Source organism: Venturia canescens, chromosome 3, assembly GCF_019457755.1.
Source record: "Venturia canescens isolate UGA chromosome 3, ASM1945775v1, whole genome shotgun sequence".
Taxonomy (NCBI): domain Eukaryota; kingdom Metazoa; phylum Arthropoda; class Insecta; order Hymenoptera; family Ichneumonidae; genus Venturia; species Venturia canescens.
Genome location: NC_057423.1, coordinates 10,916,476 through 10,941,605, shown reverse-complemented (window position 1 = coordinate 10,941,605; position 25,130 = coordinate 10,916,476). Strand labels below are relative to the sequence as shown.

Genomic DNA, 25,130 nt, shown 5'->3' with positions numbered 1-25,130 from the left:
TTGAAAGAACTGTACCAACACAAATAAACTGCGCCTTTCGGAACGCAGAGTATACACACTCTCAATTCCCAATATTAGGAGTGTTCAAAGATGTTAACCCGGACAATAAAATCAACTATATTTTATTGTTTCAGAATCGTTCAGGCCCTGATACCGATAATGCTCTCGAATATTGTTTATCCATGAATGCAGTATACAATTTTATAGTTTATTCTCAACAATGATATTTTCATGTGACAGAATAATAGAACGATGAAATTGATCGCAGGGCTGCGATAAGCGTTAATAGATAAGAGAGCACGATTTTCACGATGACAGACGTATTATTTAACTTTCCATTGTTACGTAAAAAAGTTGACGGAATACGCGTTTAGTGATATATAGCGATGTGCTATTTGGCGGTCGAGTGATTTTTAACGTACGACAATATTCAAAGATATGAGAAGCGCGAAAGATCAGCTGTTTGTGAGTTTGGTAGCGAACAGTCAACAAAAAGGAAGAGAAAGAAAAAAGCATAGGAAGAACGCATGAACGGAAAGCTAGCTGTCAAGCAGACAAAGCGACAAGAGCGGGGAAAGCGAGTTCGTATGTGTGCGTAGTGTTGGTGAAACGTATCTGTGAAATACGACTTGCGCACAAACATATGAGCGTGTGTCGTCGACGAGTGACCACGGTGCTTGTGTCTTGTGCCTCCGAGTGCTGACAGTAAATCGCCTGGATTGAACATCGTAGAGGGCCCCTCGAGGAAAATGGCCGAAGGACGCGAATCACGGGTCTTTTCGACCAAAACTCTTTACGATCTCGGTGTAAAGGCAATGGCTGACGATTTTTTTTTATCTAAAAAGCACATCGTTGACTTACCGGAAAAGATATTATTTGACGTGTATTATCAGGTAAGTGTCAGAACTTGTGACCCGTCTGTCGTCATATTCGTCTTCTCTCGTATTCCTATCTATATATCTTTCCTATTTTCTCTCTCCCTCTCGCTCTCAAACTCTCTCTTTGTCCCTGTCTTTTTCTCCGTACGACAATAACGGAAAAAAAATAATATGTTCTTTATTATTCAATTTTTTCATTTTCTGCACTTTGCGATCGTCTTATCTCGTACGACTTGGCCTTATTATCTTCCCTCGAGTTAGCTCGCAATGCTTATACTCGCTCTTCATTTTACAAACGTGCACAGATATATCTGTATATATATTTGCACAATATATGCCTCACAGAGATTTAAATTTCGTCGGAAAAGAAGTTCCTTGCCAATATCTCTTAATGTTGTATGAGCCACCATTTTTCATCTGATTAATGTCACTTTTTTAGCCAACGTTTTAAAATTCTGCACTCTTTGTCCTTTTTTAAAATAATACTTCACTTTATTATATTCTTCTTATTCTATTACTCTGCTATCACTACTTCGAGCGCTGCATGTCTTTCTTCTTTTTAGTTATACAAAGTTCATTTTACTTTGAAAATTATCGTTAACATTGCAAAATAATATCTTGAGAACAGAATATTAATCATTGTATGAGGAAAAAAATGTAATTTAAAAACGTTGTATTGGTCATTCTATCTATGTTTGGCATAATACTAAGCACATCGGTTCAGATTTATTGAAAGTAGTCATGATTCACTATCATCTTTTCAATCCATTAATTATCACAAAAAAATTTGAGTTGTTATAGATATTTGAATGGACCAGCTGTCATCATGACATTTGAAGGCAGATAGAATGAAATCATTATTAAACTTTATAAAACTTATAATCATAACTGAAAGAATGAAGTTTAAGGAATGAAGTTTAGGAGCATAGATGATGACATTGCTTACAGTATTGTATATGTAGGTATACACATCCACAAACACACATTTCTTCAAACTCTACTTTCTATTCTTGTATCCGAAAATATGAAGGTTACTATCTTAGTTATTCTGACAAATTTTGTTAAGCATTGAAGAAAATCTAAAGAAAATATTCAGAGTTGTTGAGGTGAAAGAAATTTCAACCACATTCTATAATGCAAGCATATAAAGCTTTATAAACTTTAAAATATGGTATCTTAAATCTGAAACAATGATTCCTTAAAATTGGCGAGCAATCACATTGTACTGTTCCTGGCTTTGACCGATCATAGAAAAATATTTTTGCGAGACAACTTTGATTGAGGAAATTCGAAAATATAATATATTTGAGCCATCCTATGTTACATCCCGTTGTGAATTTTACAGTTCAATTTACGTTATAGATACAATATTAAAAAGAACAAACCTCAAATTATTTTTCCAGCTGTACAAAGACAAGCGTTTGTGCCTGCTCACAGGAGAATTAAGCGAACTCCACACGTTTTCTCGAATGTTGAAAGTACAAAATCGAAGAATTCATTTGTTACAGATGTTTCAGGTAAAGCAAAAAGTATTCCAAGTTCTTCTAATGATATAGGATTATGTGCGATGATGTTTGTATGGATTGAAAAATGGTTTTTATCCGGTTAAGGCGCTAATGGATCATGGGACTAAAATTGGTACCGAGTTGGCCATTGGCTATAGTCTTTACTGTTTGGCTGCCAGGAAGAAACCTCCGGCTCATGAAAACATTATTAACTTGGGTCTAAGACTCGGTGGATTTCTCAGTGACGCCGGTTGGTATTGTGAGAGCGAGAGAGTCTTGCTCGCCTGCAAAGAGCTCTGCCTCACTGGCGGTGACAATCGAGAAACCTGGTGCAGAACTTTGGATTGCTGTCACAAGTAAAGTATCTTCTGTTGCTTTCCCAAGAACAATGTTTAATGGTCTTTTTCTCATTTTTCAAGTACTTTACTTTTAAAATTCCTTGGAAAAAATCCAGTTTATACTTAGTCTATGAATCTGCAAATGATTCCACCACAAAGTTGTAGTTTTGAAACATAAGTATTTGTTGAAATCATGAATGCAGTAGTATTTAATCCTTCAGGTGAAAAAATGAATAAAAAATTATGAAAAATTTGATTTTTGAAAAACGATAATCTACTTCCAAAGAAAAACTATCTTGTATAGAACATTTTTTTGGGAAAAAATTTCAAATGTTCGTGCTATTTGAATTTTTTGACTTGACATCGTTTTCAAAAAAGTGTGAGAAAATTTCACAGCATGACCGTTTACACATTGTAAAAAAACTGTTAACTACCAATCGATTTGAAAATTATTTACAAAAAAGCGAATCCGAAATTCTTTCTTTTCAATACAAGACTTTCAATATTGTTATTTAAATTTGTAGGTTATTGCACGCACAAGCGGTTTATTGTGCGTTCAGAGGAGCGGCCGAAACACACGAATTAGCACTCTCTACTGTCGAGAAATTAAAAGCTGCCGGGTATGGAAATACCAATCACGCTGCGCTTTATGCGGAATTCAGCGTTCTTTTTTTCACAAGAAGTGAATATGACAAATCATACAGGTACAAAAGACACGCTCATCTATATCTATACAAATTTCTCCCATAAATACAAATTTCTCCCATAAATGTATAACTTTGAATAACTTAATTCTCCAAACGAATACCTTTCGATAATAACTCTAAGGCTATCCGAGTTTCGGACGATTGTTGGTCAATTATTTATCAAATCAAAAGCAATAAAATCTGATGTTCTTTTTATCGATGACAAACAATATTTTAGTACATTTTTTAATAACACTCGAAGTGTTGTTCAACAAAAAAATATATATATATATATGAGAAAAATGATTGATTTTCTCAAGATCAGGTTATGAAATTCGGGCTCACACTTTGCCTGAGCCATTATTTATGTTATCCCATAACTTCTTTGTAATAATTGTGATTTGATATATGACCACTGCTAAACTCCTACCAATAATACTCATCAGTATTGTTTGAATTATTGCAGAAGTTTGTAACTTCTGTCCGTATTAAGGTGATCTATTAGTTGCTTAGGAGGATGGATAGCAACGATACAATGTTGTCATGCTAAACCATGTTAAATACATTAAAAATTTCAAAATGATAAGAATTTAATAGAATTTGGTGAACATATTCCTTAGTGCCAAATTTGACAATACAATTTTTTTAAGATTTTTCTTTTGTTGCAGTTATCGAGTAATTGATCACTAAAGTTCACTTGTATAAGCATAGCGTTTCCATATATGTAGGTATACATTTCGGGCATAAGAAATCTGCTTTAATGCGTAATTACTCGATAACTAAGGAGAAGAAAATTTTGAAAAAAATTGTGTCTTCGCACTTGATGTTGAAGATCATTATCACCAAATTTGATCAATTTTTTATCATTTTGACGAATGTAGCTACCCTCCTTAAGCGCGAAAAACACAAATAAAAAACGGATACACTGTGCTTACGCGAATTCGCTGATATTTTAAGAAAAATACTAAGTACACCTCCCTCTCTGATGAAAGAAGATTAGCAGCGTCTTACTTGTATTTTCTTTAAAATATCAAGCCTCTCCCAATAAAACGAATTCGAAAACAGGATTTTCATCAAGCATACGACTGAAAGATTGCCTTAAACGCATGATATATTTTATGTCAGACACTTGCTACGCACATTTTGTTTATTGGTTATCAGGTGGAGTCTAGCGGCTCTAAAAGAGTTGGTACCCTCGTTACCAGCCCGAATAACAATAAATGTACTACGCCAAGCTGCTAAATCTTGCGTTGTAAAGCGGGAATTCCAGCGAGCTGGTTTGCTCATAAGACAAGCTGTTTATCTTGCTCGTGAAGTTTTCGATACCGATCATCCGAAATACTGCGATGTTCTCCTAGACTATGGATTTTATTTGTTGAATTATGACAGTATCGCCAACAGTGTGTCTGTTTACGAGGTAAATTAACGAAACACACAAATCAGAGGAGAATGTATATTGCTTGCGTATAACTTTTTCCAATTGAACGAAGCTTTTATAAATTCATGCTGTAGTACGAGCACTCTTTCTTTTATGTACGAAAAAGCCGTACACGATTTCAGTAAAAAATTTGTTTAGCAGCGTTGAAATTTATCTCATACAAATATTATTTCAATTCACGAGACCCTTTTCTTACGACGAAAACGTTTATTTCATTCTGTAGAATCAGAGCAAGCGTATCGATACATGAAACAACCTTTTTTCAATTTTCAGACTGCGCTAAATATAAGGAAAGCAATATTTGGCAAAACAAATCTTCTTGTAGCCATAGCATATGAGAATTTGGCTTATGCTCTCTACGTCCATGAGTATACTTCTGGCAGGTTTCAAGTATCTAGGTAGATAATTTCTCCACGTTATTCATACAGTTTATCCCTGTCTCTCTCTCTCCTCAAAACACAATTGATAGAGTTATTAATTACTATAATGCAAATTACTTCAGTGATCGCGCAGGCCGAGCAATCGAAATAATGGAAAAGCTTTTGCCAAGCGAACATTTGATGTTGGCCGGTGCAAAGAGAGTTAAAGCACTCATTCTCGAAGAAATAGCTCTTGACTCTTCGCCAATGTCAGACGAAGAAAATTTACTGCTCAAATCTGAGGGTCTACATTTGTCGGCTCTTTTACTCGCGCAAACGGCATTCGGTGAAAGAAATGTACAGACAGCCAAACATTACGGTAATCTCGGTCGTCTCTATCAAAGTATGAGAAGGTTCGAGGTAAGCATGTGTTCCGATAATCTTTATAATTACTGCAGTACTTTGAAATTTAACACACTGTCGCGGAGCACAACATTTTTCAATTGATTTAGAAATTCTATATTAGCACGAATTCTTGAATTTCAAAAATTGAAAAAATGACCAATAAGTAAGATCGTTTGAGTATTTTTTTTTATCGCTCGTTTCAGGAAGCCGAAATAATGCACTTGAAGGCTATCGGAATAAAAAAAGAGCTCCTTGGACCGGATGATTATGAAATGGCACTGAGCATAGGTCATTTGGCATCATTGTACAATTTTCACATGGGACGATATCGAGACGCGGAACAACTCTACTTACGAAGTATCGCGATAAGTAAATATCCCAAATAATGTGTAACAGACACAATAAATGTATAAATATTGGCCCAAAAAAATCAAAGTTGAGATAATTATAATTTCTTTGATTTTTCAGACATACAATTATTTGGGAAAAGCTACAGTGGACTGGAATATGATTATCGAGGTCTTTTACACCTTTATACAAAACTGAATGAATTGGATAAAACTCTCGAGTACGTGGATGCTTTGAATCATTGGAAAGAGTTGAGAGATCAACACGCACAGTCAGAAGATCCGCCGATCGATTTGCAAAAACGTCCACAACCGATTGACCGCGTGATAGACGAATTTTTTGCGATGTGATGTTTCTATAACAGAATATTGGCTTTCTTCGCGTATCGTTATCCCGCAGTATCGCTACACTTTTTCTCCACGATCGTATGCCGTGGAATTCGATAAATGACTTTTGTTACTTTCTTAAGGGAGACCGACGAGCAGGACTGTCGAGTTTGAGCAATTTTTCTATCTTTTCCATCGGTTTTGGAGATGGTACTTCTTTGGGATCGATCAGATCGCACGAGTTCAGGGAAACTTTGTAGTACTCTACGCTACTTTTCTTTATTGCGAACGAACGATTTATCAAAATTTTCCGATTTCAGGGGTTAGAAATATTTACTCGCATATGATTGGAAAGAGCCATTTCGAATTCCCGCTCGTTCGTAATTTTTCATACGAGGGTTTTTTTTCCTCAGAAAATATGTTATACACATAGTCTAGCATGATTTTTCAACGCCGAGTCTCCATCTTAACACTTTTTTTAAATGATTGCAAAGACACGTCAGACGTAGACTGAAGATTATATTCACCCACCGCAGACGAAAAAGCGAATAATCGTGGTGGTTTTTTCTTTTAAATTTCTCATTATCGGAGACAAAGGAACAAGATTACAAAAAAGTCACGAACAATGACCAACTAGCGAAAAATCGAATTATATATTGTTGTTTATTTTTATTATTTCTAATCTAATGTACGTACCCCTTTGAGGATTTTGGCTTGAAAGCTATAAACAAGTATGACGCTTTGTTTTTATTTCAATGTTAGGACTGCTGCCATGCTTTTACACTCTCAAGAGTGTAAGAGCATTCCAAACTATAAAAAATAGTAAAGAATTATTCCGGATTTTATTATAAATTTGATGATCACTTACTTAGTTGAATGAAAAGGGGAATGATCCGACTTTTGTTATTCGTTTAATCTTCATAAATATTTGATTAATAAACGTAAAACCGTACGTAATTATCAACCTTAACGTCGCATTAAAATAGTCATTTATATTGATGAACTTTGATTTAAAAAAAAAAAATATATAAAAAAAAAATTGGAAATTGTTGAAAACTCAAAAGTTTTTTCTTCTGTCACACACAAATGTGAATTCGATCTATTGTACTATTGAACATTTTCGACAATCACTCGTTCACAGTTTAAGGTGTAAATTTCGTTTTAAAATTCGAAAAGAAAGCCCACGTTGATTAAATCAAGAGTATTTCGAGCAGTGCTCTTCGCGGAAGATTGTCTAAGACATTTCACAAAGTTGAGTCTTTAGGCGATGTATTACACGCCCGCTTCAGAAGATTTAGAAATAATATTTTTCCATTTGGTTCAACTGGATCGGATCGATATACAGAGCTGCAAAAGCGAAATCGCGTTAGACAGTGTTAGAAAAACAACGAAATCTCAAGTTGTTCATCTATCTTCTTACATGTAACCTTGCATGTATCAGTAGCGGGTAATAAATCGCCTGAAGAATGTACTTTGTACAGAAGTATGTCGTAGGAATGGTAACCAACGTTTGTTTATCCACTGTTTTTTTGCTGGCATCGGATATTTACACTTTACTTTGTATATAATTAAATAGTAAATATGTTGTCAAGGAAGAATATTCTTGGCCCGTCTTTTTTTTTCACTCATTCACTCGTTTGAAATATTTTTACGTTTTTTTTTTATTCTTCGAACACAGGAGGAAAGCTGCCAAACTTTTTTGTAATTTGATACTAAAATTGAATTTTTTTTTCGTGTATTTCACTTATGTGCTCGTTTGTTTTGTTGACTATAGAATTTAACCATAACTCGATTTATCAGCAGCTCTTGAATAACATGGTTTTTGTTATTTTAAGTTAACAGCGACGCAACAAAAAAAAACTATGAAAAAGAAGTCATCTCATCATCTCAAATCAACGAGATTGTTAATTTGTGATCCCTCGAGATTATTAATATGTGATCTGTATTTAGTCTAATTTATAAATGTATATTTGTAATGCAACGACAGAAAAATGCATCAGCGCTCCTCTCTTGAGAGTGGACCATTTGATTTGAGATCGTGGAATTTTGAGTCGATAAAAAATGTAAACGAGAAATTCCCCATTGATTAGCTTTTTTCCGTCTCTAATCTCACCGACGAATATTTATGAAATTATTTTTCCTATTTGAAGAACGCTTTTTTGCGAAATCCATGGACATTTTATGAAAGCACGCACGCCCATTTAAAACCAATCGTATTTCTGAAGACACGCTATATTTCGCTGCCAAATTCGCGACAGCGTTGGGATTTGTTTGTTTTTCAAATTATCGAGATTATAAAAACGACTTCAATCCAAATTTCAATGTTGAAATTGAAAAAGAAAAAAATGCATCGACGGAAAATGTTTCGAGTTATAGTGGTTACCAAGATTGAGCATCGTAACTCACAAAACCATCGAGTGAGGCTAATTTTTGGTCTCACTAAAAAAAATACATCAGTAATTACATTTGTAAAATTTTTGTCGAGGGGATAAAAAAGCAACAAAAATACAATGATGATAACAGATACATTCAAAAGCTTTAATCTCTTACATTATCATAAACATTAAGTATTACAGAACTTTTCTTCTTCGTATTTACACGACTCTTTTTTTTGTATCACCCGAACGATATTTATCACCGAGCAATAATAATTGTAACTAGCGCTTTGTCTCACTTTAGCGTTCAACGTCTAAGACTTTTGCTTTTTCGTTTAGATGAAGAGAAGAGAGATAGCTTGTTTCGAAATTAGCGGATACTATCCTTCAAAATATATTTTCAACTTTTCTTTTTCCTTGGAATATTCACTGTATGAGAGGACATTTATCGTTTTCTCATACGGTCTCTTTTCTTTTCTACAACCATAGCAATCGTGAGACAATCACAAGATGGGCAACCTTTTTTGTTATAACTCTCATTTTTGTTATATTGCACGTTTTTTGCACACAATCTTCTATTCCTTCCGTTACTTGAAGAAACGAACAATTTAGGAGAGGGAACTAAAAATAGCGATCTAATCCGGAGTGTGCGGTGGTTCCTGACTGAAGTAAGGAGCTGTGTCTCGCACCAACAACGTATGACATACTCCACAAACACGGGATGGCCTTTGTTTCGGTCCACTGTTCACTGTTCGCGTCATACAGGATTGACAAAATACGTGACCGCAGTGCCGACAGTGTACCTAAAAACGGATGGAAATTTGTGATTATGATTATTGTTTCATGATTATAAATTAGATATTGCAAAGTACATTAGGGCAATTTTCTACATTAGCTAAAGTAACATCAATTCAATAGAGATTTCATTATTCAAAAATTTGCAGGTGTCTTCGTTCTTTAATTATTTATCTTTTCGGGTTTCGTTCTGTTGACGAAACAAAAAAACGAGAGTGGTACAAGTATACCGAAGCAGTATGGACATATGAAATATGAAAATGTTCGAAAAGTTCGATTTACCTTTTTCTTTGATATTGTAAAAGCCGAATGACAAGTCGGACATTCGTCTACGTCTTCCTCATGTTGCCATCTGACTTCACTTCCAGATTCACGAATTTTTTCAAGTTGTACCTGCAACGACTGTGACAAACGGACGAAATCTTTCTGCACTTCGCCACTTGTATCTAATACTTGTTGAAGACTGGCAACTCTCTGACGCAATTCGGCGATCGTTGTACTCGCATCATTTTTCTCTTTCGTCACTTCCTCCAACTGTTTTTCAACGCGTTGCAATTTTTCTTCTTTTTCCGCTAGTTCGCGTACATCTCGCCGATATTTTTCAACCATAGTTCTGTTCCACAGTAAATTATTTATTTTAATTCATTTGAACGAAGCAGTTTTTATTTCGGCCACTAAGCAGGGACTAGTGTCAATGAAAATCTATCATTTTTGGTAAAACATTAGTCGCCACTCGGGCAAATATTTTCTAATAATTTAAAGATTCTCCACCTAACATAGAATCCCAGTAGAGTTTTTATACCATGAGAAATAAAAGTACAACTGAATAATAAGAATCATCTAATTTTTCATATCGGAATCTTGCAACTTACTTTAGCTGTTGTATTTCACTGGCCACAATCGCTTCTTGTTGTTCTCTCATTCTATTATCCTGATCCATTTGTTCTCTCAATAGACCAATTTCATATCTCAAAGTTTCTTCCTTTTCTTGCGCCACTTCTTGAGCAACTCTCGCAGTTATCAAGTCTTCGTGAGTTTTGAGTAAACTTACGTGCAATTCTTCGACGTCATTTGGCATATTGATAGTCTCGCTTTGCAACTGCTGCGAATGCTTGCTATGTTTCCCCACCAGCATTTCGTTTTCTCGTTGCAGCCTGAAGTTTAAAAAAAATGCTATAGCTTTCGTTCTGACCTCAATTCTATTGAAGTTGATGATTTGTAAATAAATTCAATGTTAAAAATACTTGTCGGGTTGATATTGATTTTTTTTTAATTTTACATCTCGTTCGAAAAAATAACTGGAAAACAGAAACATGCTACTTAGCCGTCTGTTTTGCACTTGTACTTATTTTAATATCACATTCGTCGACTATGTAATTTGTAAAGTAGCAATACATTTTTTATTCCTTACTCATAGAGATGTCTCTGAACTTCTTCTCTCGCTCTTGTTAATGTGCTCAATTCTTCCATAATGCCTTGCTGGCCTTGTCTGTAAGTTTGCTTAATTTCACAAAGAGCTTGCTGGGCCATTTGCGAAGCCATTGTGAGCTCATTTACTTTAATTTTGTGCTCTTCCTTCTTCTCGTTCCATTTTTCTTCCATTCCTTTACGAAATTCAACTTCTTTCGCGAGGTCCTCTCTTTGAGCGTGAAGCATACGCATAGTATCGTTCAATTGAATTTCGAGCTCCTTCGCGGTTGTTTGAATTTTGACTAGCTGAGCTTCGTAATTAACGCACATGTCGCAAGTGGGTCCTAACGAGCTCGTTTCTTGAGATTTTTTTTGCACAACTTGAGATTCCTTGCATCGCTGCAACTCGTCGTCGGTCGATCGTAATTTTTCCTTCAGTGCTTTTATTTCCTCCTCGAGCGGTACGACTAGCGAACGCAATACTTCAGCGTCTTCTTCGGCCTGAAAATGTTGTTCGAATTGATAATGAATACAGGATACCTCTCATTTTGTAAAGTGAATCCAGCATTGTTTTCTAATATGGTCATTTTTTCATAAATTTTTTTCTATATTCGTTTATGTACATCTAATCCGTTACATGAAAAAAAAGATATTTTTCCAATATTTTTGTTTACGCACTGGAAAATTAATTCAGAGCTTCCTGTTTAACGTGATCGGAAATATTTAGTATTTTCATTCCCGTAACACGATGACATGTACTAAATTAATCTCGAATCGGTCCATAAATATGCGATTCAACCAGGGACTAGTACACATGATTTGAACTATACAATCAGTGAGCTGAGAACACTGAGACTGACATGCAGTTTTCGAAATGTTTTCCTCCTCCTCTGAACAGAGTTCTGGTGAACTCCCATTCAAACAATGAGAATTGAGGGAATTGATTGAATGTAACACCTAATGATTGTGAAAATTTAGGTTTTTAGCATACGTGAACACTAATGACCCAAAACCTTATCGCTGAAACCATCACCCAGTGGAGAAGGATGAGGAATTTGATAAAAAATTCTACCTCCTCGATTAGTAAAAATTTTGAATGGTTTCTTTCTTCGATTTCGAGTGAGTAAAGTGATTGGTAAAGTTTATTATTCAGCTTACTGAAGGATTAGGACGTCGAGATAAGAGTAGTGAATATTTTACGAGCGAGTGTTTGAACAGTGTTTAAACCAAGTGAGGCAGAGCGGTGAGCGTGCACATAGTTTGTGAATTCGTGGTTCACAGAATTCTTTTGTATGAAGCCTCATTGAATGTTACAATCAAGCAATATAGCACAAAAAATAATAGGAAAAAATGTATTGAAAAAACATTCAATTTTATAGGCCGTTCAATACGAACGGATAACAATGATGATTTTACGATTTCGAGTAAGAAGACCTCTAAAACTTGTTAGCGTATGAGGAAAAAATATTCACATAATAATCGAATGAAACAAAAAGCTCTGACAGAGTGTAGAAAATTGAAAAATATAATCTATATGTGGTTGCAAGCTTACGTACATATTTTTTTACCTTCCTCATGCTCTCTTCGAGGTTATCAGATCCCAGTGAGAGAGCATCAGCTCCCAACTGTGAGGCAACTTTGCGAGCTATAGTTTTGGTAACAGTGGATAGAGAAATTTGGGGTCCATCGGACTGCGGATCTTTTGTCATCTGAGACTTCAACAGACTGTTTTCTTGCTCCAATTTCGACACAACGCTCTTAAATTTTTGCAATTCATTCTCCAATTGATCTCTCGATAACGAGCTTTCTTTTATTGTGTCTAATACAACTTGCTGTAATGACTGAATTTCTTCTTGCGCTTTGCGCTTCTCAGCATCGACATCATTCTCTAATGTTAAACTGGCCACTACAAGCTGACTTTTACATTCGTCAAATTCGTTCCTCAATTTGGCTATCTCTTCTTGCAATCGTGTATTCTCCTCCGATCGTCTCTTCAATTCCTCTGTAACCAAAAAACGCAGATCATGTGAATGAAACGCAACTGAGAAAACATTTTTTCAATATCCGCAATAATAGTGAAAGTTTTTGGACTTATTGTAGGGTTATTATAGACTATATATTATGAGCCATCAACTTTTCCACCATGGAGATGAAAACGTAATTTGGAACTGGACTTGATAAAAAAAAAAATTGAAACACAAATGCAATTATTGGTAGACTCCCTAGCCACACAGGATTTACACATAGAATAAAACATTTTCAGTTAAGAGTTCAAACTTCTTTAAATTTGCAATCACAGGATTTTCTTATATTGCTTAATAGTGAAATTTTGTACATTGATATGGTGTTACTGCTTTCCAAATTGTATTTCCAAATTTCAATGTAAAATCCATTTACTGCATGAGTAATTTGGACACACAGTAATAAATGTTATTGTGAACAACCTAGGCTATTCTGGGCTTGGTGACAAATTTGAAATTTTTAACCTCTATTGGAAGACTTAATCCTGATCAAGTGAAGGAACTAGAATACTTTTATTCAGAATTTGAAGTTATTCAGAATGCTTTAAAAAATTCTGTAGTTTCATGTTTATCGCAATAGAAGTTTGCAAAAAAAGTATAATTATATTTCAAATTAATGATGCTGAAGTTTGCAACATTGCAGTCTAACGAAATGTGCTAAAAAATCATTTGTAATTTCCCAAATCACTTGTGTAGGTTGTAACATCCCAAACTGCAAATTAGGGAGGAAATGTAATTGGAGAATTACAAATTGTTTTTTTTGTTCTTTCTTTGGACTTCAAATTCGAATGAATTATATTGCATTTTAATGGATAATTATATTGTAAATTTATGATTGCAATAACTCAGAAAATCCTCTTTCCTTTTTTTCCCAGAGAACTTATTTTTAATTATAAAAACACATAAAATAGAATATGTTAAGAAAAATTATTCTTCAAATTTTCAGTTTCAAAGATACACTGGTTGGAAGTAGAAGCGAGTTGTAATGAGATGAAGAAATTTTGTTATTTTAAAAATTCTTAACTCAACGTGTAGAACACGGGTCTAAAAAATGTATTGACTTAACTATAGTGGCACATGCCTAATCTGATACCCATTATGAAGGCAAACTCTTATCTTATATGTACCACTGAAGTATTACTTCTTTAATGTACTCTATTGGAATATTCTAACTGTACCTTCTTTTTGAAGAAACAGTTCTTTTAGCTTGGCTCGCTGTGCATTGAATTCTTCTCGCATGTGGCCGTTCTCCGTTTCCAATTTTTCAATCTTCAACCGCATTTCATCTGCAAAGGTACAGATGGACTTTTATTCATGTGGAGAATCAAAGATGAATCGATTGCACGGATTTGAATTACAGTTTGAAATAATAAATATTCGATATTACAATAGTTATTTTGTCATTTAAAAAACTCAAGGCAAACACACCACTACGATCTTCATCACCATTGTGTTTTTCCTCACTGTCGTTTTCCATTATTGCAACAATTGTTTAGTCATATGAAGAAAATGATCACTTTACTGTCAATCGAATAGTTTTACACGCGACGTATCCATTTTGGGACAAAAACAATGAAACGACAAAAAATCATTTCATCACTAAGATGAGGTATTGCCAGTATGTTAATTGCACATAATATACAAATTCTTTTCAAAACTGTGTTTTATAGTACTATCAGCTGTTATACATCGAGAATAATGCTAATGAATGCGTTGAAACAGAAGCAGATTTATTCTCGATGGACTGCGTAACACCACGTGAAACCGAGAAACTGCCACACTCTGATATCTTGCATGTATTGCTCGTATTATCTACCAATTCTAATAATAAAAATTAGAAAAAAATTGAATAACAGGGTTTATTCCTTGTATCGATACTCAAAAAGCAGGTCCTCATTTCAACAAATCGATTTTTACAAAGTCGACTAATTGGACCGGAATTACCGGAATATTACTTATTATTATTTTTTTGATGAACGAGTGTGTATATATTTATTGGTCTGTATTGAATGCGTTTTCTTCGAAATTTTTTTTTCGAAGTTCTTTTTTCTGACGAGTCGATCATACACCGAATGACAATTGTGTTCCAATCGCCAATCGCCACTGACAATCATCGAAAACGAAAACAAGCATATTGAAGAGTACTTTCCTTAAACTTTATTGCCTCAAGCAGCAAGGCCCTCTCGCGACCGGAATATCGTACCGACTTAAAAATAGCGAATTATCATTCAACGAAACTCAGTCGAGATTGTAGGTTATATTGAAAGAGTTATCCAAATCAATCATTATATTTCTTTTTATTTCAGTTTTGTGACACTTGACGGAGTGGAATCGCTAAAATTTCTTATTCATTGCGCGCGACGCGCGATAAAATTGGCAAACTGCGTTCAGCAGACTGATTGTGTTAGTAGCACGCAGAAGACATGTGTCCAAATATAAACAATCGTCAACTAAGCATCGAATACTACGTATCACCGAATTGAGTGTATTTCCAGAATTAAAAGAACGAAATTAATATGGAAATAATCGGGAATTATTATTTTGAGTGAGTGCATTTGAATCAACTTTTATTTACAATTATTGAAGTCGAGATACTATATATATGACTTGCCACCTGATTCTTTGCATGTGATCTTTATTTACCTTAACCTAAAAAAATTAGAAAAAAATCAGAATTCGGATTCGCAGGACTTATGAAAAATTTACCCTCAAATTAAGTCCCCAGTTGAACTTTTCTCTTCATTCGAGTCTCGAATTGGGATTCGCGGAATTCCATATCGACTGATCCCCGACGAAAGTCTCGGTTTGAACCGAGTGAGGGTAAAAAAATCCTGTTTGGGACTTAATCCATCTCTTCACAGTCTCTTTGTAGTTTTTTTATTTGATTTTAATATAATTTCAGTTTTATTACAAAAGTCGTCATCGATGAATTTAAGTTATTTTTGAGTTCCAGATAATATCGTTTAAGGTGTCTTTAGTCCTTTGATCGTTAATCCGGAGCGCTCGCGAATTCTATTGACGATTTCCGATAACTTGTCAGTCACCTATAATTACAGAACAGAAAAATGTCATGCGTTCGTTAGCTAGAAAGAAAAAAAAAGTAGTTTACGTGCAGTGAAATTCGCAATGAATTTTTTCAAACGTATTCGTCACTTTGGAAAATTGTTCGACTCCATAGTTGCTTTCGTTCAAAAGATTACCCTAATAAAAACGTTTCAGCTCTTGAAGCGATCCACGGAACTGAACATTTTTCCGATGCAAGCCCAAATTGTAAATCCAACGTTTCCTCCAAGAGGAATTTTTCTCAACATTGACGGTACAGACTTCGGCTTCCATCGGAATGTTTCGAGCAATATACGCGATAAGAAAACTCCAATGATCATTCGTCTGCGCGATTACTTACGTTTGCATCGCAATGTATCGAACGTCCATAGAAATTCGGCGTCGTCTGCACTGTGTCTATCGACTTTTTATGTTCATCTAGTTCCTTGACAAGACTTCTAACATCTTCTAACCCGTCTAACAATATTTTTTTCAATCCCTGATAAAAAAAAAAGGATAATATTTAATAGCTTACTCAAGTCCATAGCGTTTAATCATTCAAGGCAGAGCTTTCATCGATAATTTTAATTTATTACCGAAAAATAGTTTTTTTCGTCGTCGAAGTGAAAGGTTTCATACTCGTCTCTTACATCACGGAACGTCTGGTATATGCCTTGAATACATTTTTGCTTGACAGTTTCTAGTCTTACTCGTTCTTCTTCCTCGAGAGTGGCGGCATAAGGTATCTAGAGAATTATTTTTTGAAGCGTGTTATTCCGAAAACAAATGGAATGATACATTCGAACGAATCGTCCGTGTTTGGTGTTTTTCTTTATTTTATAAATAAAAATGGGTTGGATGAATTTACATAAAACTTGGTACACAACTTTTGTACAGTTGCAGGTACTGGAAAAAATGTTTTTATTATTTTTTTAATAGTATACTTTCGCACAATGGTGCGTTGAAAATGACACCTCTTGAATCTAGTCTCATTCAGTGGCATTGACAGCAACTCACTAAAATGGAATATTTGAGGGCTAAAAACGAAAAACATTCTCAAAATGTATGTTTTTATCAGCTGTAGCTGGACGTAGGGAATTTTCAAAATATTCTTTAGAAAAAAATCAAGTAGCCAGGATAAAAGCTCTCATCGTTTTACTGTCGACGGGATAAAAAAATATTATTTCGAGTAAACGGCGTTTAAAGTTTGAGAATAATTAAATCGATAAAATTTGACGGTTAATATTTAGTATTATGGTGTTTTTTTTTTTAGCCATAAGTCGAAATTTCACTTAAAACTTGAGATATATATTCTTTGGGGTGTGAATTGATGATTTATGAAAAAACATTGTTTTTATTTTTATTTTATTAATTTACACTGTTCATATCCTCTAACATGAAATATTTTTTTTCGACCTCATTATTCTTATTCACTGTGATACTTTATACGAAATGTGATACACAAATGAATAAATAATAAAAATTCAGCAAGTTGTTCATAAACTTCCCGTTGACACTTTGTAATTGATTACATTAAAGTAACTAAGTCAATTTACAAGTACGAAGCTAATAAGGCATCATTGATCAGTTTTTGAGGAGAGTGGATCGCGACGATACAATGTTGCCACGCTAAACCATGTTAGAAATATTAAGAATTTCAAAATGATAAGAATTTAATAAAATTTATTATTCGATAATCATGTGGTAAAAAAATTTGAAAAAAAAATTGTATTTGTATGCTCAATGCCAAAGAATTTTATCACCAAATTTTATCAAATTCTGATTATTTTTATTTCGTGATCCACCCTCCGTAATAAGTAATTCGTACTTACCAAAACCGTAACAGCGACGAGAAAAAAAGCTTGGAAATGACACATTGTTGGTTGGGATGATCTCTGTTGGTAACTTGTTTCAGCAACGATCACACCTGGCTTATATATCCAACGTTCTCGCCTCATTTCGCTACAGACTAAACATTTTCACGTGATTAAATAATTTGGAACACGTGTTATTATCATCGAATTTGATTCGATCGATATCGATAACGTCCCACAATAAAATAGGTAATGACGCACGTGGGTCTTTCATACATACATGATATACGCTTTTTTATTTCTTTACTTAGTATATTCCACTTTGTTTTATTTTATTTTTTGTCTATCCGCGTACGATTTTTTTTTTTTTTTTTTTTTTTTTTTTTTTTTTTTTTTTTAAATATCGACGCTTTTGAGTTTTCATATATTTTCGGAAGACACAAAGTACTGATTATTTCAAGGCGTTTTTTCACATTCTCATGCTTTTTCAACAGCAAAATACCCACATAGTAATTAAATTAGGAGTACCAACTTTTACGTTTATGTCACGCTAAAGATAGTATTCTTAGCTTTGCAGTCGGCATACAATCTAATACAAACTTGAAACCTGGTACACGCGCACAAAACTGAAGCTCGTCATTTCACCGTATTTATTCAGTACATATGAATTATGGAATGAGTTTAATAAGGCTGCTTATTACTTGGAAATGTTTATCGATTAATGTATGGGGTATTCCATATCAAGTGGACCACCCCAATTTTTTACAATCTCTAAATGACTTCATAAATTTTTGGTGTTTCGTTTGAAGTGTCAGAATTATCTATAAATAATTTCAAATTTTTAACTGCTCAATTTTACTCACAGTTTTTGCTTTTTCGTTTTTTTTCTTCAATTCTCCGTGTATTGAAAACTAATGGGCACACAAAAAAAATGTCAAAAGATAAAGTTTCGGTTTTTGCACATACTTTCTAATAAAACAACTTTCTTAATGGTCCACGTTGATTTTCGCGTAATTTTCAACCTTCCATTTATAATTTCTTTTGGGGCATTAATTTTTTTTTCCTGAGGAATGCAATATAAATTCAGATTTAATGATATTTGAATTAAGTATAAATTGAAACGTCTAATATAATTGAGTGGCAATGATGTTTGGAATAATGGATAGCTCTACAGTAAGGGCAACATCCTATGATACCGGCAGAACGGAAAAGGAGGTTACCCTTACTGTAAGGCTATGATCCATAATTCCAAACATCATTTCCACTCAATTTTTGCAACTCAATTACATTAGACGTTTCAATTTATACTTAATTCGAATAACTTTGAATCTGTATTTATATTGCATTCCCAAAAAAAAAAAAAATTAATGCCCCAAAAGAAATTATAAATGGAAGGTGGAAAAATCCGATGCATTTTGGAATTTTCATCAACAATAAGCATTACCTAATGACTCAATGAAACTTGGAACTTTTTTTGTTAATATAACGATTCACTCGACGGAAATTGCAGTTTTTCTCTAAGAATAACCTCGTAATGTAGTATTATTATAAATTATTCAATTTTATAATAATCTAAGATCACGATATTATACTAAATCACATGATTTCCGAAAAAGTTTCCACAGCGTTTTGTGACAGGGTCGATAGTTTCGCCGGAAAAGTGAAAAAATGTCGAAATTTTCTTCAAAGCCAATTTTGACGTTGAATAACTTTTGTAGGAGTAGGTTTAGCGTAAAACGCCAAGAGACTTTTTTTATAGAGCGTTCAAATCCCTACAAAAAACCACTTTGGGCGTTGTCGTACCCTCACCCGTTGCCGAGGAATAAAATTCAAAAGCAGTTAGTAACGTCTTCCCCGTGTTATTTAAATGGACAATAGAAAATCGCGATGAGCGATCTCTAAAAAATTTTTTTAAGGGCTCAAATTTTGTCAGGCATCTTTTTTCACCTCACTGCAATAATTGAAACCCGGGCTTTGAAGAAATAAAAATAGTCGATTTTTTTGAACCACCCTAATAATTATACATACAATATTTGAAGCTATTACACTAGTCATGGAAGGACCGGAAGGAATTTATTTTAAAAAATGAGCAAGCCAACGTTGTGGTAAGAAAATTGAAAAACGTCAGGGTGTCTTTTAGACTTCATATAATCGTATAAAAAAAATTAACCAAATTGGCGGGGGTCAGAGAAAAAGTACACCGGTTTCACATAGAATACCTCATAAATAAAGCAACAAAGTAAACGACTTTTATAAAAATAAGAAAAAACTGATTGTGCCAAATGGTCATCAGGAGTTTTTTTTATGAGGCTGCAGTAATCCGGAGCAGTCGGTCCTTTGGCATCTATAATTTCCATTTATTAATTTTCTTGTGTTCCATTTTTTCTTCTTACAGTTTTCTCTTCTTTCTCAGCTAGAGTTTTCCTTCACATCGATATATTTTTGGTAATAATCTAACCAAAAAGCAGGTGTCAATACACGATGACTGACAAATTTTTTTTTATCGATTTGTTACAGCTGTTCCTTCGCACTTGAATTTTTTTCATGAATATAGTTGGTAGTCGATAAGAAGGAAAAATAAAAACTGATATCTAGAAAAATTTAAGTGATCGCCGTTTAGAGATATTCAATTACTTTTTTTTTTTAAAAAATTCTTTTGCGCAATCGAAATAAAATATATCAAAGTATTCTTGCAGTCGATAAGATTGGACACAAATGCTTGGTTTTATAATAAATTCAAAATAACCAAAAAAGCATGTTTCGGTAAACATTCTTAAGTAGATGCAAATTAATTTATGAGGCACATCAATTGAGATGAGCGATGCGTATTGAAGCTAAATCAATAAAAAATTCCAGTTTTTTTATGACTCCATCAATAAACCCATTTTATTTTTGTCATAAATTACATAATTATCACAATCAATTTTGTGTCAATCGAATTAAACGAAGAATCAGACACATTCGACCATTCCGTATCCACGGTTGAGTCTGATTTCCTAATGTTTACCAATATTTGTTTTTTTCTAAGTAGTCGAGAGCGAACAAGCTACAGCTTTATTGGAGTGCGGTAAACGAAGAATTTGCGTCGTACCCAAATCGTTCCGTTGTTAACTAGCAGAAGAACTTAATCTAGACAGACAACTTCAACACCTGTGATTGAATAGGCTAGCTATAGTAAGTATAGATAAGAGACTACGACCTCGATTGTTGGAGCAGCGACGGGACCGACTCCGCATCTCACTTACAGATATTGCATAGATTGGGGTTTCAACAATCGGGGTCGCATGGGGCTAAAGTAACTTGATATTAAATTACAATAAATTGAAGGCAATAAATAATTAAAATTTTTCATATAGATTATGTTGTCTCCTTTATTGATTTCAAATACGTGCTCACAATTTCAGTGTCATTTATTGTAAATCTTCAAGTACAAATAATCGGTCGAAGATAATCAAGTTTTTTTAATAAAAATTATCAATGAAACGTACTTAAATGAAAAAATTCTTGACTAAATTTTAAGTCGTAATGTTCGTAATAAAGAATTTCAAATAAATACCTTACCGATTCGTTAAAATGTTGACCCTTCAATAATACAATATAAATAATTTCAAAAATCAAATACATAAACAATGTGTCATCCATTAGTAAGCTAACGTTGAAGGATTTTATTTTAATATTATATAGCATTAAGTTCGGCGACGTGACAGTCTCGTGATGTCGAATATTCAAGTTTTATAACTTTTGTATGCATTGTTGGAGGACAATAATCATTGAACATATTTTAGAAGTTGAGTCGTTTGCTTCATCTTAAAATAATATACACTAGTCATTATTATATACAAAAATTTCGTCATAAACTTTTATTGATAATATCACTACGATGCACTTATGCAGTATTTATGGCTACCAATGGTCAATGTTACAATTATAGATGCATCATTGCCTTTTATTTGAAGCAGTTTATGACAACTGATCATTTTTCTGGGGCTCTTCCTCCGAGCCCAATATTCCTTGCACTTCTTGACTCTATTTTTTTAGAACTTGTAGATCGAAGTTAAATCACAGCAAGCCAAATTTTAAATTCAACTGCCTGAATAGAATACGGTGAAAAAAATGTAGCGGAGGAAACTTTACGTAGCGTCCTTATTAATATTATATTACCGCTCGTTACAAGTGCGTCCGCGGAAGTATTGAAATTAATGCATCAGTATGAGACTTGAGAGTATCGTGGAATTCATGATTCTGACCTAAATTTCATATGGACGTTTCATTTCCGGAGCAACGTTTGAGCCCCGGTAATTTTTTCCTCATTTGAATTTTTCTCACCGCATTCGATGTGCTCGAAAATAATTCAACGGGTTTTTTAACGAGTCGATTATAATAATTGGATCGTAATGATAATGCTGGAAGCCTTCAGTGATAACTGAGCATTCGCTGGTTCGAGTAGATAATAAAAAAAGGAAAGCAGCGAATTGACACAATTTTGAAACTAATTCGATTTTTCTTCGCATCCGAGACCAGCCGACCAGTTGCATATACCCCCGACAGGATCGAAGGATAATTTATCTGGACACGTGTACTCCGTACCGATAACTTGACCATTGACCATTCTTGCGCAGGTGATAAACTTTTTGCAGGAAGTTGGATGAGCGAAGTTTCCCTGATCGAGGCATCGTATCCCTCCCTTTTTAGTGACGAAAAGCTTGTCCTTGAGTTCAGGCTTAAAAACGAGACGAATTTCATCATCAACGTAATAATCGTAATCGATTATGGCTGGTCTCCTCGGTCTGACTGGAGTCTCGACGATTGGTAAATTATTATTATATCTGAGGCCATTCTGTCGTCTCCTAACGATCGACACAGTTCTTGGAGTACTCGTCGGTTCCGTTCTTGGTGCTACAGTTGTACTTATTTTTCTTGTTGTTCCTTGTGTTCTCAAGCCTACACGACCTGATTGTACACAACCGGTATTTTCCTTTTACACATGCTATTTTTTACCATTTTTTATCAACTAAGCGAATAGAGAACGACGGAGAATAAAGAGAACAGAAAAAGTTAAAGAAAATATAAATGAATACTGATTCGAAGATACTCGTAACATGAAAAATGACCAAATGACGAATAGTCACGGTGCGAAGATGATGCAAGGTCGAATTTATGCACACACAAAGAAAGTAAGGGAAACGATATCCGCATTAGTGCAAGAATAAAGCACACAGAATTAGATGCCCGGAAGAGCGATGACGAGAAAGAATGATGCAATTTTTTAGCAGATGATTGCGAGTGGCAGAAGATAGTCGGATGAGTATAGAACGTCGGATCGTCGAGCCAGGCGAGGTATAGTTTTTTTTAAGTTAGTTCAAGGGCGATACACAACGTGATGATTTTGAGCTGAGGAGAAAGATCAGTCGTTTGATTAATTTGCACAATGACATAAAAAACGAGTGATAAACGAAAATAAGTGGAGATCGAGGTATGATTGAGCGAGTTTTGTAGTGCGATTCCGTGATTCACGTAAAGTACAATGTTCTAAATAGAACAAAAGATATTTATAAAATATTCATTGGAGGATCGTACCAGTTGTCGGTGAAGTATCGACTGCTGGGGGATCAGACAGAGTCACAGCCACTTCTTGAGCTCTTACACTCTGATCTTCTGTCTTCATTTCGTAGGTCGGATCTAGAAAAATGAAAAAGTCAGTAACCAAAGTTCTGCGATGATAATACGCATTTATTCCTTCGTGAAAGTTTTTTCGAATTTCTCTACGTCGCGCAAACGCTTACCAACTGTCACGATCTTTGCAAACGGAGCAGCTTTTGCGCTCGGAAGAATCGTTGGCACTGAGGTACTTGGAACATTCGAGCGCAATCGTTTCAAAGCATCGTTTCGGACCAACGTTCCCGGTCTCCGCAGGAAGGCTCCCGTAGTTTTGAACGGACTGGCCTGTTCATCGAGAAAAGTACTATTAATTTCCACAAATCGTATTCCGTTTGACCTCATTTTCGGGACAAATGTGTTTAGACTAAGTCAAATTTATCGAACTTCAAGGTCAACGCCAACTTTTGAGGGAGCCACAATTTATCAAGTAACGAAGTTATCGAATGAAAAATTTAAATCAAGCGGATTTGGACGCTTCGCATCAAACTGAACAAATAAATTTATCTCACTTTGTCCTTTTTCTACTTGAAAAATCTTCATGACATTGATTCGTGATGGGCAGTGATAATTGGAAGTATTGCTCATGATAAATGTAACATTGCTGAAAAGACTTATTAGAGCATGCACTTTTCGTCAATAGTCGTCGCTATTGTTATCGTTACAGTATTTGCTCTTGAGTGAAGAACAAAAATTCAAACGTGACGCGTCAAATTGACCTAAAAAGTGAAGTTTCTTCGATTGAAGTCGAACAAAATGTTATCCTAACGACGATTCAATTTTGGCTAATACACATTTAATGAATATTTTCCTTTTCATCTAAGTAGCATAATTTTCTAATATTCTATCATCACCAACGTGTTATTCATAGCTCTCGCACTGTATTAGATTGGGGGAAGAAAAAATAATGTAAAAACGACATGGTACGAGGAAAATCTCGTTTGAGAGCTGTGGAAAATGTTAATGAAATGGATTTTTCGTGAAAGGTTAATCGTACTTTGGAGTACAATAGCTCGAGTTGCGATATCAGAATATCAAAACACGACGTGGGTGTGGATCTCGCCGTTAAAACTAAGTTTAAATTTTAGAAAATCGTTAATATCGTTAAAGTTCACAAAGTTTGTTTATTTTCATTTTTCCTCTTATGATATTCTGATTCGTCACGTTGGTAGCTATAGACTCTCAAAGTATCACAAATTTGGAGAAACTCTGACTATAAATTATTATAGAGTGGACAGCTGTCCAGAAGAAAAGAAGCACAGCGATGTGATAATGTCGCCAAACAGTCGAAGCATTTTTTAATGCAAAAGCTTTTTTCGCTTTTTGGTTATTCAGGATAGATACAAATGTGGATGAGAGAATTATTGTTCGCTAGATGAAGTTGAGCCGAGAAATATCGAATTTCTCGTGTATCAATTAAGCACGTCATCGATGTGTTTTTATTTTGTTTTTTTTTTTTTTTTTAATTTCACGAAGCGCACTGTCATGTTCTTTCTCTATTTGACTTTGTTAAGAGGGTGAAACAGAGATGTAAAGCTTTCGTTTACAACACTCGAAATCCGTAAATCGAGTCGTCGAAACTGCGAAGTAGCTTTTCATTAATGTTTATTTTTTTTTTCTATCTCACAGTTCTCCTTTTTATTTGATAGAGGAAAATAGAGCTTGCTGCAGACAGAGGTCTATTTTGCGATGGACCGAAGAGTAGCGGTAGAATATGGAGGCGAAGAGACAGTAG

General features: G+C 34.5%; 4 protein-coding genes across 7 annotated transcripts in view; 1 reads left to right on the top strand and 3 right to left on the bottom strand.

Annotated features, from left to right (window-relative positions):
* The first annotated feature begins 98 nt into the window (after positions 1-98).
* Pat1 (Protein interacting with APP tail-1) lies at positions 99-8,811 on the top strand. Of its 2 annotated transcripts, none has more exons than XM_043414597.1 (9): positions 99-893; positions 2,387-2,395; positions 2,489-2,739; positions 3,246-3,425; positions 4,569-4,824; positions 5,119-5,243; positions 5,348-5,624; positions 5,813-5,978; positions 6,078-8,811. In XM_043414597.1, exons 1-9 carry the CDS (start codon positions 750-752, stop codon positions 6,305-6,307), a joined length of 1,638 nt encoding a protein of 545 aa, XP_043270532.1. In that variant the 5' UTR covers positions 99-749; the 3' UTR covers positions 6,308-8,811. The 2 variants fall into 2 exon arrangements, with proteins under 2 accessions (XP_043270532.1, XP_043270531.1); XM_043414596.1 differs by having other exon boundaries at positions 104-893; positions 2,282-2,395.
* Positions 8,801-14,990, bottom strand: LOC122408054 (rab GTPase-binding effector protein 1-like). Of its 2 annotated transcripts, none has more exons than XM_043414594.1 (7): positions 14,313-14,990; positions 14,063-14,170; positions 12,420-12,865; positions 10,865-11,364; positions 10,326-10,607; positions 9,736-10,066; positions 8,801-9,461 (listed from the first exon to the last, which is right to left on the bottom strand). In XM_043414594.1, exons 1-7 carry the CDS (start codon positions 14,359-14,361, stop codon positions 9,294-9,296), a joined length of 1,884 nt encoding a protein of 627 aa, XP_043270529.1. In that variant the 5' UTR covers positions 14,362-14,990; the 3' UTR covers positions 8,801-9,293. The 2 variants fall into 2 exon arrangements, with proteins under 2 accessions (XP_043270529.1, XP_043270530.1); XM_043414595.1 differs by having other exon boundaries at positions 12,432-12,865.
* A 762-nt stretch (positions 14,991-15,752) lies between these two features.
* LOC122408059 (uncharacterized) lies at positions 15,753-18,380 on the bottom strand. Of its 2 annotated transcripts, XM_043414604.1 has the most exons (5): positions 18,273-18,350; positions 17,759-17,895; positions 16,523-16,672; positions 16,288-16,425; positions 15,753-15,928 (listed from the first exon to the last, which is right to left on the bottom strand). In XM_043414604.1, exons 2-5 carry the CDS (start codon positions 17,882-17,884, stop codon positions 15,848-15,850), a joined length of 495 nt encoding a protein of 164 aa, XP_043270539.1. In that variant the 5' UTR covers positions 17,885-17,895; positions 18,273-18,350; the 3' UTR covers positions 15,753-15,847. The 2 variants fall into 2 exon arrangements, with proteins under 2 accessions (XP_043270539.1, XP_043270538.1); XM_043414603.1 differs by having other exon boundaries at positions 17,759-18,380.
* A 2,236-nt stretch (positions 18,381-20,616) lies between these two features.
* LOC122407982 (serine-rich adhesin for platelets-like) overlaps positions 20,617-25,130 on the bottom strand; it is a 42,433-nt gene continuing 37,919 nt past the window's right edge. The window contains exons 16-18 of the mRNA XM_043414471.1: positions 23,524-23,683; positions 23,318-23,419; positions 20,617-22,690 (exon numbers count right to left, since the gene is read on the bottom strand). Coding sequence (XP_043270406.1) covers positions 22,230-22,690; positions 23,318-23,419; positions 23,524-23,683 — 723 coding nt within the window. The 3' untranslated portion in view covers positions 20,617-22,229. The remainder of the gene's footprint in view (positions 22,691-23,317; positions 23,420-23,523; positions 23,684-25,130) is intronic.

Coding starts and splice junctions, on each gene's coding strand:
- LOC122408054 (XM_043414594.1), bottom strand. CDS start 14,361: ATGGAAAACGACAGTGAGGAAAAACACAATGGTGATGAAGATCGTAGT. Junction 14,171..14,312: donor TGGTGATGAAGATCGTAGTG/GTGTGTTTGCCT, acceptor GTACCTTTGCAG/ATGAAATGCGGTTGAAGATT. Junction 10,608..10,864: donor GTTCAGAGACATCTCTATGA/GTAAGGAATAAA, acceptor TTTAAACTTCAG/GCTGCAACGAGAAAACGAAA.
- LOC122408059 (XM_043414603.1), bottom strand. CDS start 17,884: ATGAGGCGAGAACGTTGGATATATAAGCCAGGTGTGATCGTTGCTGAA. Junction 16,673..17,758: donor TCGTCGCTGTTACGGTTTTG/GTAAGTACGAAT, acceptor ATAATTCTCTAG/ATACCTTATGCCGCCACTCT. Junction 15,929..16,287: donor CGATACATTGCGATGCAAAC/GTAAGTAATCGC, acceptor CTGTAATTATAG/GTGACTGACAAGTTATCGGA.
- Pat1 (XM_043414596.1), top strand. CDS start 750: ATGGCCGAAGGACGCGAATCACGGGTCTTTTCGACCAAAACTCTTTAC. Junction 2,740..3,245: donor ACTTTGGATTGCTGTCACAA/GTAAAGTATCTT, acceptor TTAAATTTGTAG/GTTATTGCACGCACAAGCGG. Junction 5,244..5,347: donor GGCAGGTTTCAAGTATCTAG/GTAGATAATTTC, acceptor AAATTACTTCAG/TGATCGCGCAGGCCGAGCAA.